Source organism: Xenopus laevis, chromosome 9_10L (genome assembly GCF_017654675.1).
Source record: "Xenopus laevis strain J_2021 chromosome 9_10L, Xenopus_laevis_v10.1, whole genome shotgun sequence".
Lineage (NCBI taxonomy): Eukaryota > Metazoa > Chordata > Amphibia > Anura > Pipidae > Xenopus > Xenopus laevis.
Genome location: NC_054387.1, coordinates 2,763,406 through 2,780,445, shown reverse-complemented (window position 1 = coordinate 2,780,445; position 17,040 = coordinate 2,763,406). Strand labels below are relative to the sequence as shown.

Below are 17,040 nucleotides of genomic sequence, written 5' to 3'. Positions count from 1 at the left end.
CAGCAACACCTTACTACAAAAGGCTAACACAAAAACGAAACACTTCTGCCATCGTAAACCTAAGCAGGAGCTTGTTTATAAAGACACGGACGTTTTCCTGCTCATGACTGACAAGGGCCAAGAGTACACGGCAATCTCTCTAATGAGTGCAAGCCTATGTGCGATTCTGCAACCTGGAATGCCACAAGTCTGGTTTGGGTGGATGATCTGCATGACAACGACCTTCAGCCTGTTGGCTAGTATCTTCATGAGGATCTTTATGTCCACATTCAGGAGAGAGATGGGCCACCAACTTTTAAGGTCACATCTCTCCCCGTCTCCTGGGGCATTCTACTCTCCACCACTATCTCCTCATACAGTTACAGCAGGTCTGGACCAATGAGGTCCCACAGCAATATATAGAGCTCCCCAGACTGTCACTGCCTGGGGTCCCATCGCACTTAAATGAGGAGGGAAGGTGTTTTCCACTTGTGGGTGCCAAGGGATTGTATTGACCTACCTGAAACCCAAGGCCGGTGCTCCTGACAGCAGAAAACTGCACCGACCCGGAGTTGTTCCAGAGAGCACCAAGGAGCAATCATCTTCTGCTTTTTCTGGCGGCTGCTCATGTGCAGTAGAGTGAAAATCCGAATTTAACGGAAAAGCCGATATTTCACTCTACTGCGCATGCGTCTGCCCCGGGAAATTTAAGGAATGAAGAAGCAGGATCGCTCCATGGTGCTCACCGCGCTGGTGCAGTTTTCTCCTGATAGGGGCACTGGTCCGGAGTGGAAAATTACTTTTCTTCTCCTTTAAGGCAAGTGCCAGATGTATAATCTGCTTCTCTACTGTTTGATGTGTCTGCACCTGGATGTATTGTGGCGGCCCGGGTTTCAGCACCAGAATGCGAATTCTCGCGGAACTTCCAGCACTTAGGAAGCATTGAGGGCTGATAGACCTGCAGAATCAACAGAGGTTGCTGTAATTCTTTCCCTGACTTCAGACCCATAAATACAGGGGGATTGGACCTGTCTGGTTTTACTGGCTACACTGGTGAAATACCAGACAGATGGCAACCTCACTCACAACTGTGGTGATTAAAAATGCATCACTGCATATGAAAAAAACCTCACTCTGCCCCCCTCTGTGCTCCCTTTTCTTCTACTCCCTCTCTCTCCCTACAACCCCTTTTTTAATTCACTTTACATTTGCACCCCTGCTGCGTTGGCTGCAAGGAGATAAAATCCTTCAGAATGCAATTCATTAACTGCGCTTCCGCCCATGTTCCCGTTATAGATTTACTGACCTGATATTGATCTCCTGGTCTGCATGACCCGCCCCTTCTATCTATTTTGTGATGCTTCTCTTGTTTGGCCGTTGTGTCAGAAGACAAGTCTGCATGTATGAGGATGCGGGAAAGAGAAACCAGACTATAGAGGGCAGGTTAATGAAAGTGACCTTGGATTAGTATCAGTGGCACTTGCAATACGGCGACCCTTGCCTGCGTTCCTTCTCATAGAAATCAATGCAACAGCACCATCTAGTGTTGCACTTTGTTTATAAGTCTAAGGGAAATGCCTCAGACTAGGCTTGAATTAATTAAGACCAATAAGGGTATTTGTAGGCAACTTCAGGCCTGCAAACCCCCCCCCCGGGTCTGGGGTGGGTGTAAGGATGCAGCACCCAGGATGGGAAGCAGATTTGGGTCGGTTTTTTCCCAATATCCTGCCAGCCCAGTCCGACCCCGAGCGACTTATTAAAGATTTGCTGTTGAATTTCATTCACATACCTGTATTAGAGGAAAATCCAGCTCGTCTGGCCCCCCAGCAACCCCCCAATGAAATGCAGGGCCACACAGTGCTACTTATTAGTTCAGTTCCAGGCATGAAGCCTTTATGGATTTGTAAAGCAGATGTGTGTGGGATGCCAGTGTGTTCATCTGCAGGACTGGCATAATAAATCGACATGAATGTGCAGCACTGTGTGTGTGTGTACGTGTGAATCTGTAGGGAAGCGTGTTTGCGTGTAGGGATTAGTGTGTGTGAATCTACAGCAATGTTGCTGGATTATGTTTAGCGAGGATCTTTGCCCACATGCTTGGCCTAACGGGGCTGATCCAATCATTTGACCCTGGGTCAGCAATCTGATAATACTTCAGGCTTCTGTAGATCTGGCTTCCAACAGGGATCTGGCCTCCAACAGAGATCTTCTGGCCTCCAACAGGGATCTTCTGGCCTCCAACATGAGTCTGCTACACTAATAGGATGAGCTGTGATATATATTCAGATATTGTCATGCTACACTGGCCTTCCCAATTTCTTGTTGACCTCGATGAGTTTTAATAATTATTTTAAAAGCATCATGACCTTCCTGATCCTCCCTACACTGAACAAAGGATAGTTGGCTTTTAGGATTTCCATCATCTCTTTTCAGTTCATGAATTATTGTCATACAGTCAGCCGTCACTAGTATTCTGACAACACCCCCAAAATGGACCCTGCCATCCATGGCTTTGAGCCCTCCTTGAGGAGAATCTTTCATGTGACCCTCTCTTCATTCTTTTTGAGGATGACTACTAGATTTCTATGACTAATGGAGAAGACTCCAGAAGACTCTATGTGCATCTGCCTGTCCATGGGCCCTTGGGGCACTTTCAGAAAAATCCATGTAAACAATGAATGGAGAGCTGTATCCTGAACTGCCCTAATTGGTATTCCCTAGGACAGTGATCCCCAACCAATGGCTCACGTACACCATGTTGCCAACTTACTCCTTGGATGTTGCTCCCAGTGGCCTCAAAGCAGGTGTTTATTTTTGAATTCCAGGCTTGGAGGCAAGTTTTGGTTGTATAAAAACCAGGTGCACTGCCAAACAGAGTCTCATGTCGCCTGCCAGTCCATAAACAGCCGATGACAACCCTTATTTGGCACCACTGGGACTTTCTTCATGCTTGTGTTGCTTTTTCTTTTTACATTTGAACGTTGCTCATGGGTATAAAAGGTTGGGGACCCCTATTCTCAGACAACACTGAGCTAAATAGAACTCGCTTTCCCGGCAGCCATCCATCAATGGAGCTGGTGCAAGACTAGTGGTAAGACTTGGCTTCTTCACGGCTGATAAAAGAGAAATAAAAGGCAATAATTAGGTGTGTTGAGGGATGGGGGGAGACAATATAAAGAGAAAGAGAGCCACTCCCTGGACACATCTGTGGCACATCCCTGGTTCCCCAGGCTTTCTCCACCATCTGTTCCTCTGCTCTCTCCACTCACACAAACATTAATTAGAAGTGACACCAACATTGGGGTTATTGCTGTTCAGCCGCCCCCTGTATCTACAGCCTACCACTGGATCAATATCACTGTAACCATTTGCCCGTTTCACTCAGAGCCAGAGCTTATCAGCTATACCCTCTTTATCAGAATGTCCACGTTATCCCCCCTGCCGAGTGCCACTGTCGCTTATTCAAACGGTCGGATTATCCTACAATCATTTCCTTTTGTTTATTCAATTTGACTGTGACCCTTGCCATAATATCTGCGGATCAGGTTATCTATCATTACTCTGTTCCTTTCAAGCCTCCATCGAGGAAATTCTGTAATTGTCTTGATGGCATTACATCCTCCTCTTGAATCAGAACTTCTAAGTGGGTCAGGTCTTTGGTACGTGTAACTCTCCCATAACTGAGGTGCATTAAACGTAAATCTCAAATTGAGATGAGATGAACGAGGTTTATGCTGATGATTTGTAGCCCATGAAAAGCTTGGGCGTATCATGTTGGACATCTGTGGTTTCTTCTTTCGATCATTGAAGTTATCATTATAGAAATAAGATTGTGTTTGTGTGCATTTATGGGGGTAATGTATTCTCTGGGGAATCACTAAAATTGCAAAATGATTTGATTTTCAAAGGCAGAGATAGTGGCAGTGTAACTTCAAGCAGGTCAACTCTAGTGTTTTATTCACAGCAGGGTTTTCCCACAAACACACACACTTTTGCGATTTACCTGAGACAGGGAAGTAAAGTTCATTTCTTTTGACGCCAGAAATTACCGATCCGCTGACATTATTTCTATCAGTGGCGTAATTAGATATTACTGCCCCCCAAGCAAATACATTTCCAGGCCCCCTAAATGTCTAGAGGTTGACCTTTTTTATACAAATATTTATTGAAATTGTATATGAATTAGGGCCTCATGGGGTCCCTTTACTTCCCCCCCTGCAGCCGCAGGGTCTGTTTCCTCTCTAGTTACACCCGTTTCCTATATCTGTAGCCCATGGTTTAAGGGGGCCAGTAGCCAAAGTTTTAGTTGTTTATTTTGTATGGATTTGGAATTCTGATTCTACTCATTTACAGTCAGCTGAAAATGTTGTCACTGACCATGGCAACCAAATGGTGACTGACACTCAAAATATGCCTATGCACAACTTTATATATATATATAGATATATATATATAGGTACCGGAAAAGGCGTAGGTGTTTATATGATTCAATAAAGGACTTCTTACAACCTTTATGCCGTGAGGGCTTCCTTTTATTTTTGGACTTATATTGAATTGGGTTAGCACCCGGCGAAATGATCGTATGGTGGAGGTGAGTGCCGGCAACCAATGGCTTTATATATATATATATATATATATATATATATATATATATATATATATATATATATATATATATATAAATATTTTGTTTTTTTATTGTTTTTTTTTTTCTGGTTGCACAAATGTGCCTGGGTGCCCTAGATTCGTGAGTGATATTGGGTGTAGCAGCTGTTACTACTTATCTAATGACCTAGACACACCGAGCACTTATTATTATGGGAATGCTGCTTATCTATATACTGTATATATATATGTGTGTGTGTGTGTATGAATGTCACCAGTTTGCATGGCACACAGATTGATGCTGATGAGAGAGGGGGCAGGGTTTGGTTGCCAGTCTCAGTTGCCATGGAGCTCCATCCAGGGTGTGACGACACAGGCTGCATCTCTTCTACAAGGGAAAAAAAACACAAGCCCATATTCCCTTTTCACACCACAGGGCTTGCATCCAGCACAGCACATCTCCCCATCTCCGGCACCCTCGCTGAGCATCATTGCCTGCTATCTCCACCTCTACACTCACTGTCACCTCTCACTGCCGCCTTCATCCCACCCAGGAAAAGCCATACCAACCTCTGACTGAGCATTTCCCTAGCACTTCTTCCATTAGAACTAGCACCCACTCTCACACATACGCACACATAAAGAGAAGCCCTCACAGCCTGGGTAGGATATCTGCTTCCCGTGCCATGCTTATTCTCCTTACTGTGCACATCTGCTCATCTTGCACTGTCAGCACTGACTGCCAACGCTGAGCTTCTACTTTGTCCAACAACTTGCACTTCCCAGTGACTCCCCATAGGGGCCATCGCCCCCCACACTCACTTCCAGAGGGCAACACCTATGCCCATATTTCATAACATATTCTATCTTTCTCTGCTCTGAGCCTACCAACTGTCAGCTGCCAATCTCCCCCTCCGCATCTCTTAGCTTCTCCCTTGTTTCCAGTCTCTCCTCCCTTATCCTGGAACCTTTCCATGAATCTCCCTTCTGATCTTGCATACCTGGGTCTGTTGGAGAGGGCAGGGATTGGGCACGGGGCAGGGATAGACTGGGGAACTAAGTGATGCACATATTTACAGATCAAAAAGGGAAAAAAGGAGGGATTCGGGGGCAGTAAAAGAGGCAGATAGGGCTGGGAAGGGAGAACTGGAAAGAAGATAAAGAGAGGATTATAGTGCAAAAAGAGCATTTGTGTGCAGTATATTTATTTTGAGAGCACATGGGAGATGGTAGCAGGGTGGGATGGAGAGGATGGGTTCCTCTGATGCAGATTATCCATACCTTCACTGGCAGCTGGCCCATCTGTGAAATGGTTGGATCATTTTCATCATTGCTGGACCCAAGTCTAATCCTATATCTCACAGGGAGGATATCCCTTGTGTAATCTCACCCAGAAGAAGACATGGCAATGCTATGGTGGATACTTCTCTGGTATGCCCAGCAGATTGTCTATGCCAACGAGAGCTCCCCATGGACAACCAATGCTAAGGAGTGGATTGCAGCACCAACACCCACTCCACCATCCACAACTTCAAATGGCTCGCCCAACACCTTGTTTCCTTCCTCTGTTTCCTCCTTAGCACTCTCTGCCCCAGCAGACTCTTCTCCGCCATCTCCAGAATCCACATCATCACTTCATTCATCTCTTCCATTTTCCCCTTCTACCTCTTCCACCTTGCCAATGACCACTCTGTCCCCTTCCCCTGATTTAGACCAAGTCGATGAGGAAGGCAGCAAAGCAGCTCTAAACTTTCTACACTCAGGGGACCACCTTTTGCTTTCAGAAGCCAATTGTTCGAAAAGTTTTGAGCTCACTGACCTGCAGGGACTCCCACCAGAGACAGTTCTTTTCCACCTTAGGGGACCACGAGATTCTTTGCTCCATGCCACAAACTTCCTCAATATGATTTTCCAGGCCAGTGACATGCGTGAGTCAAGCATAAAAGAGGACATGGAGTGGTACCATGCTTTGGTAAGGAGCCTGGCAGGTGGACACCCACACATTCGACGAGCCCTGCTTTCCCTCTCTGCACACCCTATGTCCTCCAAGCCCCTGCTGCTTCTCCAAGCCACAAAGAAAGGTCATGAGATTTTTCTACAGGATCTTTCTTCTGATTTCTACCATGGAAGGCACAAAGGGAACTGGGGGTCGTGGGACAATTCCCATGCCGGTCACTCCTTGACTAAGGCAATTCTCTTGAATGACCTCAGAAGCCTCGACACACCAAAATGGAGCAGAGGGGACAGCTACATTGTAGACCTCAGCCATGTGCGGTGGACCAAACCTTTCCTGGAATGCGAGGGGGGACATTTTTTGCAAGGATGGATGATCTCCCTCTCCACAGCTTTCTATGGGTTGAAGCCTGATCTAAGTCCGGAGTTTAAGTAAGTGAGCTAACTGCCATCTGTATTGGTGGGGGTGTAACTCTGTGGGCAACAAGTGGCATGGAAGGGAACAGAGGGGAGGGGGGGCTGTAATAAAGCTAGTGTACAATTCAAATCTCTATGTTTTATGGCAAATGTGACCCGCAGCAAGCACTGTATAATAAAAAACAATATTAGCATGCAGAGACAGGACATTTGTGAGCTATTTGCCTCCTTGAATACCATTGCAATGGCTCTGCCACTGATACTGTGTGATTTTTAATCTGCAGAGAATGACATTATCTGGGTCAATCCATCCATTAAAATATTTGTAATCTAAGAATCACTCATCCAGTGATTATACAAATATACCAGCTCATAGACTGCCCCCTGTTTGCATTTACTAGGATAAGGATATATACTCTATACAAACAGACACCCCCACTGGTAGCATACCCTTTCACCTTCCTCAATCTCACCTGCCCTCTCTCTATCCTCCCCCTCAGATTAGTGTCACACAAACTCATGTCTGTATCAGTCACATCCGCCCTCAAACTGAGCAACTGTTAAGCCGAAAATCCCTCCAGAACGGCACTATGTGAGCAGATGGTCCTGGGATGCCAGCTCCTGTCTGCACTGGTACTGCTGCCTTACTCTCCATTCCTTCATTTACTATAGCTGACCATAAGGCTCTTATATTTGTCCCACCTTTACTAATCAATAACTCTCCAAGTCCTTTATAGTATACTCCCTAACCTTGTCTTCTCCCATTCTCCATGCTTTTCCTTCTTCTTCTCTGCCTTCTTCTTCTTTGTCTTTTCTTCTTCTTCTCTGCCTTTCCTTTTTCTTCTCTGCCTTTCTTCTTTTCTGCCTTCCTTCTTCTCTTTCTTTGCCCTTCATTCTTCTTCTCTGCCTTTCATTCTTCTTCTTTTCTGCCTTCCTTCTTCTCTTTCTCTGCCCTTCATTCTTCTTCTCTGCCTTTCATTCTTCTTCTTTTCTGCCTTCCTTCTTCTCTTTCTTTGCCCTTCATTCTTCTTCTCTGCCTTTCATTCTTCTTCTTTTCTGCCTTCCTTCTTCTCTTTCTCTGCCCTTCATTCTTCTTCTCTGCCTTTTCTTCTTCTGCTCTGCCTTTCCTTTTTCTTCTCTGCCTTTCTTCTTTTCTGCCTTCCTTCTTCTCTTTCTTTGCCCTTCATTCTTCTTCTCTGCCTTTCATTCTTCTTCTTTTCTGCCTTCCTTCTTCTCTTTCTCTGCCCTTCATTCTTCTTCTCTGCCTTTCATTCTTCTTCTTTTCTGCCTTCCTTCTTCTCTTTCTTTGCCCTTCATTCTTCTTCTCTGCCTTTCATTCTTCTTCTTTTCTGCCTTCCTTCTTCTCTTTCTCTGCCCTTCATTCTTCTTCTCTGCCTTTTCTTCTTCTGCTCTGCCTTTCCTTCTTCTTCTCTGCCTTTCTTCTTTTCTGCCTTCCTTCTTCTCTTTCTCTGCCCTTCATTCTTCTTCTCTGCCTTTTCTTCTTCTGCTCTGCCTTTCCTTTTTCTTCTCTGCCTTTCTTCTTTTCTGCCTTCCTTCTTCTCTTTCTTTGCCCTTCATTCTTCTTCTCTGCCTTTCATTCTTCTTCTTTTCTGCCTTCCTTCTTCTCTTTCTCTGCCTTTTCTTCTTCTGCTCTGCCTTTCCTTCTTCTTCTCTGCCTTTTCTTCACTTATCAGTTCTTTCTTATAAGCCCCTATTGTATAAAGCCCTTCTCTGTAACTTTCTACATTTATATCCTTTTATACCTTCTTCTATCAGTACCCTAATACTGATATCCATAGCCATTGTCTGTCACTGCCCCCCAATCAGGACCGCCATCAGAAATTGCAGGGCCCCATACGACAAAATTTCCTGGGCCCCCTGGGCTGCTCCCACCGCAAGCCCTGCCTAGAGTCCGCCCTCCCCGCCACACAGTAAAAAAACCAAAAAAATATTGGTGGCTAGGGTTCCCACATGTTAATAAAAAATAAAAAGATATTGGTGGTCAGGGCCCACCATAAAAAACATTTGTGGCCAGGGCCCTCCCCGCCACACAGTAAAAAAACCAAAAAAATATTGGTAGCTAGGACCCCACATGAGAAAAAAAATTGGTGGCCAGGGCCCCCCTCCACACATTATAAGAAAATTGGTGGCCAGGGCCCCTTAAACGTCCATGCCTTCCTGAAGTCAGCAGCTCTCAGAAAGATGGGGGGCCCGGATAATCAAGTAAGTGTGGTGTGGCCGCGGCCCCCCTTACCCTCGGGGCCCCCTACAACTCTCCCCCCTGTCCCCCCCTGATGGCTGCCCTGCCCCCAATAAATGAGCTCTTTATCCTGCCATGACCCTTCAGTACCTTTAATGTCCTCAACCCACCTATCACCACCTACTTATACTGCCCACAAGCATTAGGATCTTATATACCGTGCTATATATTTATATTCTGCAAACACCAGTTACTGTCTATAAACATTAGTACAGCAGCTACTGGCTTCCTTCACTGATTCCAGTTCCCACACTCAGCCAAAACACCTTTGTATCTTTTTCCTACTTTCATATCTCACCTTCACATACGTCTTTATATACAGTATATGTTGCAGGTTACAGGTATGGGATCTGTTCTCATCAAGTCCAGTTGCTTTAGACGTACCGCGGCTAGATATTAAATCATATTAAAAGTCAGTGCAACTGTTTTGACTGCATTGCCTTGAAGTACAAGATGTTGTTTTATAAACAGAGAATGGTTTGCACAATTTATCCCATATGCATCTTTATGTCTAGGACACATTCATAAGTATTATGCTTTCTGGGAAACACACTTACCGAGCACTTTGTCCACAGACGGTTGTTTTGGGAATCACAAAGGGACCCTTGGTTACTTCTATTCTATTCTCCGCTGCATGTCACCTTTTACTCTTTCCATACTACTACAAGTTGTGTTTTAGCTCTTCACTGCTGTTTGTGGTACCAAAAAATGACCCTCCAGAATGCTGCTCTGCACGTTCTGTTGGAGGTCAATACAAGCCATTATGCTGATTATATTATGATCTGATGAGTCTCGGGGGGCCGAGCAGCCTTGTGACACTAAGAGGCCTTTCCACTAAGGTTTCCCTTCTTATTATTCTTGTCTTTCCCTTCTTGGTGCCCTGGGAGTTGTGTATACTCAGTGCCTCTGTGTTGTTGGCTGCGGTTACAACCTCAGGGACCCGCTGAGAACAACCTATAGAAAAAATGAGGCCAATCCAATTAATCTAAACTTTTAAGGCTTTGCGATCTAAGGCATATTTTTCAGTCCTGCATCCACATAGCTTGATTATGTATCAGAATTTCTTACATTTATTCCTTTGCAGACATGTCTATCTTCCTTATGACACCCTTCCCAAACCCCCTACTTCCAGCCTTTCTTTCCTTGCAGAACCTATCCACTCTATCAACACTCTATCAACACTCTATCAACACATTGCAGTATACCGTTCTTTGTAAGCCATGTCAACATTACCTCAGTAAAAGATTTAATTACAATCATATTCGCTGCTTTTTATGACCCTGTTAATAATCACAATCATAGGCAGTTTACCTATCTGGTCTGCATCCAGTAAAGCTTTTAAAAGCATTGCCCCCTCCCCAAATGCCCTTAGCTAGTAATAATAGAATAAAATAGAATATAAACTGCTTGCCTTATTTGGTCCCTCCATATTATCCTGATGCTGATTATTGGTAGACGGTTGTTTAATGTTAGCAGTGCACAGGATTCTGTGAAAGAAACAATCAAGGCAAGTAAGTAGCTGCTTAGCAATAGTGGAAGCTACTGTAAAATGATAATCTTCATCAGAGGACTGAATCTACTCTCACCAGTACTGAATAAAAGCTGCTTGCCTTGATCATTCCCTCCATATAATCCCGATTATTGATAGATTGATGTTAAATGTTAGCAGTGCACAGGATTCTGTGAAAGGAGCAATCAAGGCAAGTAGCTGCTAAGCAATACAGGATTTAGTCCCATAATGAAGCAGGCAGGCATCCTAAATCAATCCCCCCCCCCTGATGTTTGCCAGAGACCAAGTAAATATCACCCATTATGCCACATATCTAAAGACTTGCATGTCCGTCTGTGATATGATTCTGTTATACATGTCTGTTATCACTTTCTGTATCCCAGGGGGACCTTACGCGTGGATGTGCAGCTGCTGAATTTGGGGATAGATCAATGTGCCAAAGGGTCCGCTTGGTTTGGAAACAGCCACAACTGTGATGAGAACAGTACCCAGGTACAGAGGGACCCCAAAAGGGATAGGGGTATGTAGTCTCCCCACCCTCTAAATTTAAACATCACAGAGCAATATACAGGCAATAATCTATTGTCACGGGGGCTTAGCATCTATGCAGTTAGTTCTTTTAGATGCATACACTGAATAGGTGAGTCTAAATACCTGCCGTACTGAAAGGAAATATTATGTGTCCCCAAAACTCTGCTCCATGTGTGTAATGGGCTCCCATATGATGTTTGGCTTGTAGGGCTCTTACTCATGAGCGTTTTTACCTGAGCTCCCCTGCGTTCCGTTTTTCGGCGTTCAGCCGCAGGGGAGCGCAGGAATAGACGCATTTCATTTTTTCAAATGGGGCTGAACTCACACAGGCGCATGTAGGCGCCGAACGCAGGTTGAGACGCAACATGCTGCATTTTTCCTGCGTTCGGCGCCTACATGCGCCTGTGTGAGTACAGCCCCATTTGAAAAAATGAAATGCGTCTATTCCTGCGCTCCCCTGCGGCTGAACGCCGAAAAACAGAACGCAGGGGAGCGCAGGTAAAAACGCTCATGAGTAAGAGCCCTTACTGTTTAACAACCTCGTCCTGAGTCAAAGTCGCAGTAGACAAAAAGAGAAACGTCGCTCATGTGTACGGTTTACTATAGTAACTGCTATTGGCACACACGGCCCCTATCTGTCACCTCTGTCTAACTGTCACCTCTTGTCATGTATTTAATGGAAACTACCCTGACTGATGTACAAAGAGCAGGGCAAAAACTGCCCGTGTGCCATTAGCATAGGGGCAGACAATCTGTTTTTCCAACAGTTTTAATTGTGGACGTGCTTTCAGTCTAAAGACTAGGCATGACTGCAATGCATAAGGATTTGGCCGGTGGAAATCTATTTAGGGCAGCCATTGGGGGGGGAGATTGAATCTGGAGCGGCCTCTTCCATTTCTTGGGCCTTAAATTAATAGGACAATCGCCCCTATGGAAACATTACATAAGTTTAGTGTTAAAAAATGTCATATATATTATTTTTAGAGATATAGACAATCTTTCTAGTTGCATAAGGACCTTTATTCACGGGATTCGAGCTGTATAGCAGCTATAGCCTCTAGTTTAAAGGAGTGGCTCACTATTCAATTTTAATACATTCTAAGCAACCTTTCCATTGGACTTAATTTTTTTTTATTGTTTTTGAATTATATGACTTCTTCCTCGGACTCTTTCCATCTTTCAAAAGGGGGTCACCGACCCCATTTAAAAAAAAAAAATGCTTAATTCCTCATCTTTCTATTCAGGCCCCTCTTATTCATATTCCAGTCTCTTATTCAAATCAATGCATAGTTGCTAGGGGGGATTTGGACTCATAGCAAGCAGATGGCTGGAATTGCAAACTGGAGAGCTGCTGAATAAAAAGTGAAAGAGCTGAAAAACCACAAATAATAAAAAATGAAAACCAATTGCAAACGGTCTCAGAATATCCCTCTCGACATCATAGTAAGTTAGTTTAAAGGTGAACAACCCCTTTAATATTTTATAACGGCCCTGCTAATTGTACATTAGTAAGCATAAAAGAATTGAAAATTCTGATTCCTTATTAAGTAAGGGACCTTGAGGAACCTGAGGCCATACTTTTTGTGGTTTGGGAATGGGAGAGAGGTCCTGTTCAGGGGCCCTATAGCTAAACTATATAGTGAATAAAGTACCCCCTCTTGTAAAATATAAGGATATTATAAGTCACCGAGGAGTTTCATGACGATATAAAAGTACGAGGCCGAAGGCCGAGTGTTTTTATACAGGTCATGGAACTCCGAGGTAACTTCTAATATCCTCATATTTTACAACCGGGGGTACTTTATTTATTATAATACACAAATTTCAGTGAGTCATGTGACAGAAATGACATCAGAACTCACCATTTATAACTGATGACATCAGAACTCTCCGTTTATAAGGATATAATTTACAAGATATTCATGGCTTTTGTGTATTATATATGTATATTTGTTCTCCTTAAACTCAAATAATCCAAACACCTGACCCACTGGAGGCCTAGAGTTGACCAGCCCTGATCGAGATTCTGCTATGTTGACATGGCAGGCCTATAAGAATGCAGCGCAGACATGTCTATGTTGTGGCTGAAATGTGCTATGTTGGCAGTGACATGTAATTGACATGTTCTGAGCTGCGTGTCCCCCCCCCCAGTGCATATCGGATGAAAAAGACGGCTCCATCTTGGGCAGGTACCGATGCGTGTGCCAGCCTGGCTATTACAGGACACGCCATGAGGGTAACGTAACATGTTAATATAGATATATGTATGTGTATATGTACCTAGATCTCTAGGAATGTTATACCAATGTGTCAGTACATTTTTATATAATTATGTCTAATATTTTAAGTAGACATATAATTGTGTGTGTATTTGTATAGAAGTGTTTGTATAGAAGTGTTTGTATAGAAGTGTTTGTATAGAAGTGTTTGTATCCCATTGGCAAGGATTGAGATGTAGTATTTATAAAGGGGTACTTATGATCGGCCCGCAGGCTCCGAGCTTTCTAACGTGGCTTGTCGGCCATGCAGTGAAGGCTGTGCAACGTGTGTGGATGGCAGCCCCTGCCTGGTGGAGGAGGACTGGTCCCTCCGGGTTACCGTCCTGTCAGTGCAGGCCACGGGGATGCTGGCGGTGTTCCTCAGCATGCTGGTGTCTTACAACTTCCGCGACAACAAAGTAAGTGGATTCAGTCCTCCTGTTTTGGAATAGGAGCGGTTATTTAGTTGTTAGGGTCCCTAGCAACAAGGATGCATGGGAATAACCGATTAATAGAAAGGGATACAACATACTTTTGGTTTGTCCTGCAGAGAATCCGTGCCTCTGGAGTCTTACTCCTGGAGACCATCCTGTTTGGGTCTCTGCTGCTCTACTTTCCGGTGAGTTAGACCACAGCCCATCAGGTGATTCTGTGCATGCCTCCTTTCATCATACAAACCCAGACAAGATATTTCCAGAGGCACAATTTCGGCCGTCATACTTTAAAGGCTGGGACACAAGGTTCATTCTACCCCAGCATATTTCAGTCACTGGCGAAGCGGTCTAATTTAGTTGCATAAAATCCCAAATAAATTGGGGTAGACAAGTTTTGCAGCACCTAACAGCGCCCTATTGCACCTCTTCCAGGTGTTCATCCTGTACTTTAAGCCCAGTGTTTTCCGATGTGTGGCTCTGCGCTGGGTCCGCCTGCTGGGATTCTGTATTGTGTACGGAACCATTGTTTTAAAACTGTACAGGTGAGTGTCATCTTCAAGCAATAACAGCCTTGTCAGTGTGTTTTAATTCAATTCATGTTGTGCTGGACTCAGAACTGTTCTATTCTTTAAGCTTGAGATAAAGGGGCATTATTTATGATCATTCCCTGCAGGGTCATGAAAGTGTTCCTCTCGCGCACGGCTCAGCGGGTCCCCTACCTGACGAGCATGCGTTTGCTGCGCATGGTGATTGTCTTCCTGCTGTTTTGCATTTGGTTCCTGGTGGGATGGACTCTGGGCGCACTAGAGAACCTGCAGCGAGGCGTTCCGGTGGTGATTCGCTCGCAAACACGAGAGGGCCTCGTTTTTTACACTTGCGACCATGACCGCTGGGATTACATGATGTCTATAGGTGGGTTATCCATACTCATGACCTGTGATGAAACCGTAGTTCACCTTAAACTCAACTTTTGATAAGCTATAGACTTAGACATTCCGAGGCAAAAACCAATTCATCTTATTTTAATGTCTAGTACTTTCATAATATATCCAATGATCCGACTTGGTCCAACCGTGGTCAACAGAGCCCACTGATCAAGTACAAGTTTTTCCATCATGGTGAAAAGACTTGACTAGTGACCCCCAAATCTTTAATATATTAACCTATTGCCCCTTCTCTCAGCCGAGGTGCTCCTTCTTTGCTGGGGAAGCTTCCTGTGTTATAGAGCCAGATCAATTCCTTCTGCATTTCATGAGCCCCGTTATATGGGAATTGCAATACACAACGAGATGATTGTTTCCGCTGCATTCCATGTGCTTCGGTGAGTCCAAAAAAACCGCCACAGAGGGCACAAAATAGTCCATAGTACATAGGGCTTCTCTGTGAAGGTTATTGATCCTTTGACTCCTCATCTCTAGATTTCTTATCGTTCCATCGCTTCACCCTGACTGGACGTTGCTGCTGTTCTTCATCCATACACACGGAACGGTGACTATGACACTCACGCTGTTGCTTGTGCCGAAGGTAAGTGTCCATTGGGTTGCCACCACTCTGTGTTGATGGAGATGTGTTGTTTATGCAGGACATACTGAAAGCAAATATGTTAGTTTCTACATGCAGGGGTTCCACCACGGGAAGAGATAGCAGCTGAAGTCTATGAGGATGAGCTGGACTTGAGACGTTCCAGGTCAAACCTTAACAGCAGTATCACATCAGCATGGAGCGAGCACAGCCTGGACCCCGATGACATCCGGGTGAGAACATACAAACCATGTTAGCTGTAGGGATTGCATTTCATAGATACTGCAATATATTAACCTTACCAAACTTGCCTTCTTTGGCTCACTGGGAGTCCTAGCTAGGCCCTCCATGCCTACAAGGTAATCCTGATGTTCTAGCCACTTGTTTGGGGTTCTTCGCTTCCTTGGAAGGCCCACTTTTTCAGCTGTGAGATCTCAGGAATCCTGAAACCACCCAGAGCTAGGGGTGTGTTATTTTCATATTTATCCCCAATATAGTGAACTGAATAAATGTATCGTGGAACACAGAGGTGGTCCAAGCTTAGATCCATTCTGCAGCAGTTATTTTAGTCCTCCAGGATAAAGCATGTTGTAATACTGCATATACTTTGAAGACCTGTAAGGTTGAATAAACCTGCATCTGAACTAGTCAAAAGGTAGTAGCAATAGACTACCTCTGCTGTGGCTAGGTTTGCCACCTTACCGGCTTGGCAACCCAAGCTGTGGCACAGATAAAGGATAGATAAGTTGAGTTATAGAGATGGTTTCCTGCATCTAACCAACTTGGCCTTCCAAAGTTAATTTAAATTAAATGATCCCACACCTAACGGATTATACTCTAGTCAATTGCTAAGACTACATTTTTTATAAGGGGGCCTCTCCTACTGCAGCTAGGGTTGCCACCTTTTCTGGGGAAAAATACCGCCCTGCCTATACTTTTATGTTTTTTTCCTATAAATAAGATAGGCATGAAGCAACCTTTTTACCAGCCAGGCCGGTAAAATACCAGCCAGATGGCAACCCTAACTGCGGCCTTCTCATTCTTCAGTATCTAATCAGCAGCTCCTAGAGAGGGAAGATAAAGGAAACTGAGGAGGTTGCAGAAATATTAAGAAGAGGAGAGGTTCCCCTATAGCAGATTGGAATGGGTTTACAAGGGGACACCACTATATTTTAAGCACAGTCCTCAGAACGATATCATTCTAGCTCCTTGGTAACGTCCGGCTTCTAGTTTATGTTAGGGTGACGTGTATTATTATAGTTTAGACAATACTGGTGCTATACTAGTGGTTATTTTAAATGAGTACCTAAAAATTTAAGCACAAAAATATCTGATGATGTGCCTTTGATTTTTATGCAACTTGCAGAACGTCACTGGTATGTAAAAAAAAAAAAGATCACCTGTTAAATCCTTTTTACCTGTTTAAGCAAAATTGTCTATATGTACTGAAAAGTCTAACCCGAATCTGTCATCTGCCATTGGGCCCCAGCCAATCAGCCCAATTCTTATTTCCTCCACAGGCCTATATGAAATCTTTTAGATGTAGCACTATAGTCCCTATGTAATTGCTGC

General features: G+C 44.3%; 1 protein-coding gene across 1 annotated transcript in view; it reads left to right on the top strand.

Moving 5' to 3' along the window:
- The first annotated feature begins 5,614 nt into the window (after positions 1-5,614).
- Positions 5,615-17,040, top strand: part of gpr179.L (G protein-coupled receptor 179 L homeolog) — a 14,475-nt gene continuing 3,049 nt past the window's right edge. The window contains exons 1-10 of the mRNA XM_041577487.1: positions 5,615-6,969; positions 11,108-11,216; positions 13,407-13,491; positions 13,748-13,932; positions 14,064-14,132; positions 14,380-14,489; positions 14,621-14,859; positions 15,130-15,268; positions 15,366-15,471; positions 15,555-15,701. Of these exons, the coding sequence (XP_041433421.1) occupies positions 5,987-6,969; positions 11,108-11,216; positions 13,407-13,491; positions 13,748-13,932; positions 14,064-14,132; positions 14,380-14,489; positions 14,621-14,859; positions 15,130-15,268; positions 15,366-15,471; positions 15,555-15,701 (2,172 nt within the window). The 5' untranslated portion in view covers positions 5,615-5,986. The remainder of the gene's footprint in view (positions 6,970-11,107; positions 11,217-13,406; positions 13,492-13,747; positions 13,933-14,063; positions 14,133-14,379; positions 14,490-14,620; positions 14,860-15,129; positions 15,269-15,365; positions 15,472-15,554; positions 15,702-17,040) is intronic.